Source organism: Lates calcarifer, linkage group LG3, assembly GCF_001640805.2.
Source record: "Lates calcarifer isolate ASB-BC8 linkage group LG3, TLL_Latcal_v3, whole genome shotgun sequence".
NCBI lineage: Eukaryota > Metazoa > Chordata > Actinopteri > Centropomidae > Lates > Lates calcarifer.
In genome coordinates this window covers 3788843-3798275 of record NC_066835.1, presented here as the reverse complement: position 1 = coordinate 3798275, position 9433 = coordinate 3788843, and the positions used below count along the sequence as shown (strand labels likewise).

The 9433-nt window shown below is 40.0% G+C and overlaps 1 protein-coding gene across 1 annotated transcript in view; it reads right to left on the bottom strand.

The window, feature by feature from the left end:
• Positions 1–2608: 2608 nt before the first annotated feature.
• The window catches only part of LOC108900286 (collagen, type XXII, alpha 1), a 53149-nt gene continuing 46324 nt past the window's right edge, over positions 2609–9433 (bottom strand). The window contains 8 exon segments of the mRNA XM_051065383.1: positions 2609–4991; positions 5072–5149; positions 6012–6194; positions 6325–6391; positions 6485–6664; positions 8220–8264; positions 8380–8415; positions 8513–8584. Of these exon segments, the coding sequence (XP_050921340.1) occupies positions 4798–4991; positions 5072–5149; positions 6012–6194; positions 6325–6391; positions 6485–6664; positions 8220–8264; positions 8380–8415; positions 8513–8584 (855 nt within the window). The 3' untranslated portion in view covers positions 2609–4797.

Genomic DNA, 9433 nt, shown 5'->3' with positions numbered 1-9433 from the left:
GTGTCCCAGGAGCACCTGGCCCAAAGGGACCCTCAGGACCTCCTGGCCTCTGTGACCCGTCAACCTGCATAGGCCGACTTCCACCACTCTATATGGTCAGCGGGAAGAAATCTGCCGGCTACAAAAACCCATGAGACATCGCAGCTCATTGACACATTCCAGATCTCATCCTGTCGCAACCAAGTTTAAAGGCTTCTCTGAGGTCAGGCTGTGGTGATTTTTGGGAGTCCTCGGATGTCTCCAATCTGAACCATGGATCTAAGAGATGCAAAGAAAAACAGAGACAAGACACAACTGTAGAATACTGTATAGATGTTTTAACTTGTTTGTGATTTTAGTGAGAGCTTATCTGATGGTACATATTCAAAGATAGCTGCTACTGATGCCAAAGCAACGTCTTCCGACTGACGACAGGGCCTGCAGGCCCATGAAATGTCCAATAACAGCTGCTGACCCCCGCCCTTCCTTCTTTACCTTCATCAAAACGAATATGAGCAGGGTGTGAAATATTAAAAAAAAAAAAAAAGTACATCTCTCCGATTTCCACTTATGCATGGACTTTTTAATTTCTTGAATAAGCTCACAGAAGACATTTCTTCTAGCTCCAGGTAACAGCATATGCAGGTGCCATTTTGACCCACTTCTTCTCATTGCAATCATGAGCCAGTTAGGAACAGAATTTGGTGAAGTGAGATTATGCTTCGATTACACAAAAAAAAGAGCAGAGCCGAGCTGACATCTGCAACAATGAATCATACATTTCTTTTGCCTGATTTTGTCATATTAATGTTCTTTTTCAAACATTGTAATAAAGTGATATGTTTTGGATAATACTGAATTAAAACTGTTATTTACTGGAACACCCAGTCTATCTTAGAGCTGCTGCAGCTGTGTTGTGTTAGAGAGTACTGAAGTTCAAAGATGTCCAGGTAGCAGTGAGTCACATTATTACATAGCATGATTAACAGAATTAAGCAGATTGGAATTCACATAGCACGGTGGTCGATTAATGAAATTCCACAGCCACTGTATGGGGAGATGAATTCATATTGAAAACAAAGTCCCTGGGTTGTTATGGCTATGATGTGGATTCAGGAGGGCATTTCACAGTTGCTTGGTTACAAAGGAAAGTCAACATCATCCCTACAGCTGTCTGCCCAGCACAAATACATTAACAGATCAAATATGACCTTTACCAGGCTGCAGGAAAGAGTCAGCTTAGCTGCCACCCCAAAGACATGCCTTTGATTTAATAGATCGTGGTTTACAGCCAGTGGATTTTAAGTGGAGGGATGCACAAGTTTCATAAAATTTGATTCAGCAAAATATTAGATTAATTTGCATTTCCAGCTTGCAGATATTAAACATGATGGATGGCAGAGGAACAGAATATACTTCAAAGGGACCCTATTTTAAATATACGAGTGACAGAACTGAGCTAGATCCCTCAGTCTGAATACAAAAATGTGTATTTAACATTGTTTTTATGATAAATAATGGTTAAAGTCAAGCTTTATTGCACACTTACCGTTGCCAGTAGTACAACAGACGTCTCAAGTCACAACAGTGTTGCTGTCACACTAAAAAAAGGAATAGAGGGATTGCATAAAGTTTTAGTACCATGTCAAATGTGAAACAAGCACTTATTCAAAAAACACAGCGAGGCCTGTATTATAAAATGAATCTGTTCCATTTTTATTATACAGTACAGTACATGTGTCTTTCCAATACTTACAATATGCTACTTATTTAAAATATCTTAGCACCAATTTATCAGGAAAAATATGGGAAAAACAAGTTAATAAAATTTTGTTAATGCATTGAAACACATTTGTGTTGGTTCAAATTGTGAATAATTTATCAATATAACTTTAAAAAAATTGCTAATTTGAATAATGAAATATGTATGGCCTATATGCATTACAAAATATTAAGATTTGTGCAGCAACCTGTTATCCCACCCTGTAACACATAGTCACTGTAATAAGAAACTGTAACGAGCATTTACAAATCTAAGAAATAGCAATACTAATACGGTAGGACTGATCAATAGTAAACCAGTGAGAGAGAAGCAGCTAACAAGTGTATTACATGAAATGTGAATCCACATTTACGACCAATTTGGATTCTGAATATACTGTACATTTGAACTTCACTGTATTTAAAGCTGCTCTCTTCTACTTAGATACATAGAGCCGTAAGGCACTAGCCATGATACGAACATTTCTCAGGCGCAGCTGCTCTGAGGGCCAAAAGAATCTCATTAGTTGAGGTAACAGCTGCAGTTTTGTTGGCTAAGTAATGTTACTGAAAACGAATAAGTAAGCAAAAATGCTTGATATTATGATCTGTCGTGAGTTTGACCTGTTTTAGTTAGCTAGTTAGCCTAGCCAATTTTAAACTGGTCATTAATAAAAAATATCTCTTTTTCAGTTCATATGTTTTCTATTTTAGGACCCCACCTTTCCTTTGGTATATATTACCAGTTAAAAAAATGCTAAAATACTAAAGTTTAAGATGAGCCTTAGTAACTTGAATTGTGTAACTTTTGCCAAACAGAGACCACTGTCCACATGTGGCTGAAGTGAATTGCAGTTAATGTAATGCTAACTTTAACCTTTTTCTAACATATTAGCCACCATAAACTACTGGTCAAACCAGACCAAATAAGGCTGTAGCAACAAAACTAGCCAAAAAGTGTACTGAATTTAGTGAGGGTGCATTTTATTGTTTATGAATTAAACATTTCTTATGTAAGATGTAAAATGTGCTATTATATCTTTCAAAAGCTACACAGGTGTGCTTTAACTTCACAAATTAAATTACTCTTGCCTCTAGAGCAGTGGAGAAATACTGGGTCAAACTAAGTAATCCAGTCTGCTTTACCCACATTTGCAAAATTAGCTTGACATTCTTCATGAATGACCCTCCATTAGGTAACCTGAGCAAGAGATAATAGGTATAACTGGCCTATATAGTGATAACCTTTGACATATTGAATGTCTTGGCAAGTTCACATAATATTTCCATACTCACTTCTTAAAACTGAACCCCCACCTTCCTTTTGCTCTTGTGGGTTTTGAGGTGTTTCCTCATGTTTTTGAAAGGAAGACAAACATTTGTGGAGGGTATTTAATAGGCTCTAGATGACCAGTATGTCTGAGGCTGGGGAGAAGTGTAATTGGTCCATGAGGGACATAAGGCAAAACATCTTTCAAATGGTTACCACAATGCTATGGTCATCAGGATGCAGGGAAGCAGCTCTCCAATTTTAGGTTCCAGGGGACAAATAAGAAAAGCAATGTCTTTTCAGAGCCGGGCTGAGTTTGGCCGAGGTCCTGCCACAGCGTAGGCACTTAATGAGCCTCACTGAACAGAAAGGAAGTGACACGTTTAGAGAAAGCAGTGTGAAACAAGCAGCTTTTCAAGGAAGGTGAACAAAGGCTGCAATTATACCACCTCCTCAAAGCTGTTCAATGCTCAAGTCCATGCATAGAGAGAGAAAGGCCAGAGCCACTTCATTAAACATAGAAGTACAAATCTAACGGTAACATTTCTTCCTGTCTCGACTTCTGCCTTTTACACTCAGGTTTAATAAGAATGCTGTGGGTGTAAAAATGATTACATGACATATGTAACTTATGCATAAATGTCATGTTATTCATATTTTTGGAAAGAAATTTAAATGACTTTCATTTCAGCATTAGAAATCCAAATATAATACAAATTCATACAAATTGATTGATAGTGTGGGTAGTGTGTTGTATTTCATTCAAGGCTAATAACGAGAATTTTGGAATGAGTCTCCCCCAAAGCTTGAACAAACACCGCCAAGACTCTAATTTATGGGTTGTGACAGAGGTAATTTTCACTGCCTCCAGTTTATTCCAAGAATAAAATCTGGTTTCATTTCTGTCTAAATAAATCAGACATGTTTACTTCTACAAGCTAAAATTCCAATTTATTTAAGGGTGGATTTCTCTAAAAGTTATTTTATTTTTCTGCCTGTTCTGGGGTGCCAATACGATCCAAAACAAGGCCACATGAGAACACGCTGCGACCAGCTCAGAGGCAAAGAAGTGCACAAATGTGGTCATTCATCACTCTCCATGCTAACTCATTAACACTCCTACACAAAATCACTATTGGTATTTGAGATTGTGCCTCACACTGTCTGTCCTCCCTCCTTCTAATCGGTGACAACAAAACAGATAATTCCCTTGACTGAGTACCAACAGATTGGTAGAAGATCCCCAGCAAGACATCATTTTAGTGAGCAGTAACTGACAGCTATGGTTTGACGTTAGTACAGTGTGGGCTGTGATGGGTAATTAATGCAAAATGGTGTGAGGCAGGGAAAAGAAGGCCGTGATGCTGACTTATTCCCGCAAGAAAATGCCTGGCTGTACTTCTGAGATAATTACTGATGGAACGATACAATATCAGAATCCCAAATCTTCGCTCCCAGTGGGGGGGTTTAAAAGGGAGGGAACTGCATCATCCTTGTTATCTCCCTATATATTTTACAGGAAGCATGCAAGTGAGGAAAAAAAAAAAAAACTGTTTAGCTGCCCTCTTTACCCCATATTAAATCTTAAAAAGTCCCCCGATGCTCAATCCCCATCCGTCCCAAGCTTCATACCAAAAACAAACAAAACAAACAATCTGACCGGCAGCACATATTGCTTCAGCCCTCCGTACTGAGGTTATCTTGAAAAGGAAAAGTTCTTGATTCAGACTGAGACAACCAAGTTCATAAATACAGCTGGACTTCAAGCTCTTTGTGTCTCTCCGTTCTTAAGTCCCCTTGATGTTTTTGGTGTGGGGTCTTTGTGCCAGGCTGGCGTAGTAGGCACACTGGGTGGGGTCACATTGGCCAGGAGGACCCGGAGGTCCTGGCTGACCGTGGGGGCCGGGGTTTCCTGGCTCTCCCTGGGCTCCGGCTTGTCCTGGGCTCCCGTCTTTACCGTAACCAGGCAGTCCGGCTGGACCTAGAGCAGAGAGGGGAGCAATTAGGGACTGGGTGACGCCGACCCAATAATAATGAAGACAGTGAGAGACTGGTTGTTACCTATCGGGCCAGGTGGGCCATGCTCTCCTCTTTCACCAATACCAGGCTCTCCCTTCTCTCCTCTTGTTCCTTTCTCACCTGAAACAGAGGAGGAAACAAAAATAGTGCTTCTATTAAAAATTCCAAATGACTGTGAGACTACTGTATGCTGAAAATTTGTTCATGACATATAACATTTTAGAGAAATTATACAACACACTGGGTCATCGACAAAATGAGTGGGAGTGCAGGAGACAGAGGGTGAGAGCTTAGTCAGCAGATACACACTCAGTCGCTGTCTTTAGTTTTGCATTGCATTGCATTTGTCATTTACGGTATATGATTAAACGTCTATCTCTGGGTTTTGGACTGTTGGACAGACAAAACATTTGAAAACATCAGCTTAGACGTTAGTTGCTGCCCAAGTTTTGAAATAAATGGGTATGTAGGTTTGCAGCATCAGGTGTGTCCCTATCGGAAAGTAACGAGACAGCCGAGCCAGGCCAGGGCTAGCTGGTTAGCATGCTAAATTCAGTAAATCAAAAGAACTGGTAGAACTAGAGATAAAACATTGCCACTGCTTTCCACCGCCGCAGAGCAGACTGTTAAGTAAACAGCTTTTACGCTATCGTCGTCTATGTAGACAAATAGCCCCTTTAAAGATACATGAGATTATTTTGCAATTTACAATTACATTTTGGCACAAGTGTTCTTTATTTTCTCTATTACCTGACTACTTAAATAAATGCTACTCGTTGATACTGTCTGCTGCTAATACAGAAAGTGATTTGAGTTGACTTGTCTTGGAGACATGAAGTTGCAGCTGTGATTGTTTTAGTTGAAATGGCTTTGACTTAATAGGAGCTATGACTCTGTGGAGGAAGAAAAACCTTAAAAAGGACACACACACACACACACACATACAAACAACCAATAACACTGATAGTAGTCTCTGTCCTACCTTTAGGGCCCATAGGTCCTCTGGGTCCTTCTCCTCCATTCTGCCCAGGCATGCCAGGCTCTCCTGGGGGGCCAGGTCGTCCAGGACTGCCGTCCTTACCTGGAGGGCCCGGAGGTCCTGGACGGCCAGCTGTACTCTTCACGTGAGCTGGCTGGATCTGAGCCATGAGGTAAGCCAGTTTGGCTAGACACAAAAGAAGAGTGACTTAAATCTCATAGAACTCTATTCAGGTCAGGCCATCCTAAATTAGCCCAAATGAAGCAAATATCTAGCTACAGGAAAGATGAGACCCAAAAGGAAATTTGTTCCTCACCATCTAATTGTTTTGTCAGCTCCTCCTGGATGAGCCGTCTCATCTGCTCCAGTGATACTGACTCTCCCTGAGACAACACAACAAAGTGTTAATGATTAACTCACTTATTAAAATCTAAATCTCATTCATCTATGCATACTGTGTGATGGATATGACTCACCCTTGGGCCTGGGAGACCAGGGTTTCCTGACTGTCCTTGTGGCCCAGGAGCCCCTATTTCACCTGGTGGTCCTGACATGCCCATCATTCCTGTATGGCCCTTTCTGCCTGGGGGTCCAGGGTTTCCAGGCATACCTGGCTCTCCTGAATGTCCTTTATCTCCTTTTACACCTGGGTCACCCTGGATTAGATTACAGTAATTGAAAATGTTTACGCTAAAAGTCCTCGAAAGTGACTGAGGTTGAGAATAACTTAGTGGACAGTGAGAAGCGCCATAAGAGAAGACCAGAATATGTTCTTTATGTATGAAATATTTGTATTTATTTCTGTATTTAAATTTAATTTTAATTTTATTTCATTTCTGTGTTAAATTAGTTTGTACTGCTAATTATACATATGCTACACTACACTATATATATACATGTGTGTGTGTAACTTGAACAGCCAGCAAAATATACAATATAACTTGAACATATCCTTGTTAAACATACACCTAAATTTATCATAATAACTGTGCCTATTTGAATCCAACTTTTAAAAAAGAACTTAAAACTGAGGCTGTGTAACTGTTAATGTGAAAAAATAACAGGAGGATTTAACACTGGAAAAAAGTCATTTTGCATTTTTAATGGTGGCTGTGTATGCACAATAAATGAATGTAAAGCTGATTCAAAGTTTCTGTGGTTTAATGCAAAAGCTATTGAGAAAATTCTGAAACATTCTCTCGGCCTTCTTGCATGCACTTTTGGCACAGCCCCTAACTTCACTGTGAAGTCACATAAGACACAGGCTTCAATAAATACTGGATAATGAGGTAAAATAACATCTGTGCCACATCAGCTGAACTTTATTCTGCTCTCCACAACAACTTTGATGAGAGGCGACAGGGATGAACCTTGAATGTCTGAATATCAGACTAAAAACTATCTACAATGCTGTTTACATTTCAGCATATCTGAATCATGGACAGTCATGCTTCTCTGGCTACTAGCAGCTCCTTTTCAGGCTGCATGTACAAGTATCACCTGGATTACGATTATTACTGTTGATACTGAAGAAAAACATTGAATCTGGTGATGATGAGCAAAATTTCAAATTATAAGCACCATTTTTTTTTCAGACAATGTCTAAATGGATTTATGTTTATCCTGAACAAACTTCAGAAATGTGATTCTGCTGACTGCAGCAGTGTGTGAACGATGTCTGTGTGTTATTATTTGACTGAGTTATGGCTCTGTGGCAAAACAAATATTGCTGCAAAAATGTGGATGTTTGCATTTGTTGAGAGGTCGATATCTGTTCTTATCCACATATTGTCAAACAGAAATCTAAGCAGGCTACGTACAGTATACTGCACGTAGACATATATTATTGCATATTCTGTAGATAACCACTTACTGTATTCTATCTATAAATAACTATAAAATAACTTACCTATTCAATATTTACTCCACCACTGGTCTTACATTGCCTCTCACTATTTGTATTCCTTGTTGTTTGCAGAAACTGACCTATGGATATAGCCACTGTATATTGTTGCCCATTTGTTGTTTTTATACAGATTTATTTATGCCTGTATCTATTTCTTCATGTTTATGTTTGCTTATCTTTGTTCACTTTTGTTGTTCTTGTTCAGCTGAACTAGAAATCGGAGTCATATTCCATGTATCCATAACAAACTTGGATCACAGAGCTGATTGTGGTACAGATAATATTTCTGTTTCTCTAGTACTCACCTTATCTCCTTTAAGGCCACGATCACCAACTCTGCCTGGCATCCCCTACAAACCATAAACAGTGGACATGAGCAAGAAATCCACTCATACAATATGATACGACACGATGCAATACGATGCAATACGATACGATTCATCAGTGATCTTAGGAAGTACATACCTGCTTTCCCTCTGGGCCATTTGGACCAGCTGGACCCTGGAGAGCAACATAAAAATTAACATTGCCATGAGCTGATTGAATTTGGAAGCTAAAATGAATCTTTTAATCAAAACACAAAAAATCTCCCACTCACCGCAGGGCCTTTGGGCCCACTAAATCCTGGTAATCCCGGGTTGCCGGCCTCTCCCTTGTCTCCCCTGAGACCCTGTGTGACAGCAGAGAGATGGCAGTTCATCATATGGCACACACGTGGCATACTGTACTTGTATTCTAAAAGCCTCTCACTCATTACTGAGGATTCAGCAAGATTAACATTTAGCTGCAGTTCTTATCTACATGCAGCAGTGCCCTGGAAAAAAATCTCATAAACCAATCTTGCGGTGGGACATGCCAGCTTGAAGAGATTAAAATTCATATTTACAAGGGACATGTGGGCCTGAAGACAAGCTGGTTATGGCAGCCACGGAGTGCAGGAATTTTCTAATGTTTCCAGAAATCAGTGAATGTCTCATGTCCTCTTTTTCATCTCCACTTGTCAAGAATTCTCTGTTTTATATTGTGGAAATGGATCTTCTCTGCTCCTATCCACTTACTACGCTCCTCTTCCTTTGCATGGTAAATTTGGCCATCTGATAACATTTTTGGCAATATCTGGTCCTGCCTTTAAATACCTTCACCCTCCACTGAAATCACTGTATATCTCCTCCTCTAACCTTTCTGCATGTGGTTCCTGCCCTCCTCCCTCCTCCAGGCTATTTCTGATGATCTGCTCCCTCTGCTGACTGATATCATTGACTCCTCTCTGATAACTGGCAGCATATCATCTGCCCTCCAGTTAGCAACAGTTACTCCTCTTCCCAAGAAACCATCTTTCAGCCCACGGACCAGTGTACAGCTCCTTCTGTTTTTTCCAAAACACTCTGTTGTGGATAATGCTGACATGTCAAATCACAAAACACAGGTCTCACAAGATCTCTGCATTTGTTTACTGCATTTTATTTTGCTAACAAATGATGTCTGTCATGATGACCTCTGCATTGTATCCCTCTCCCTC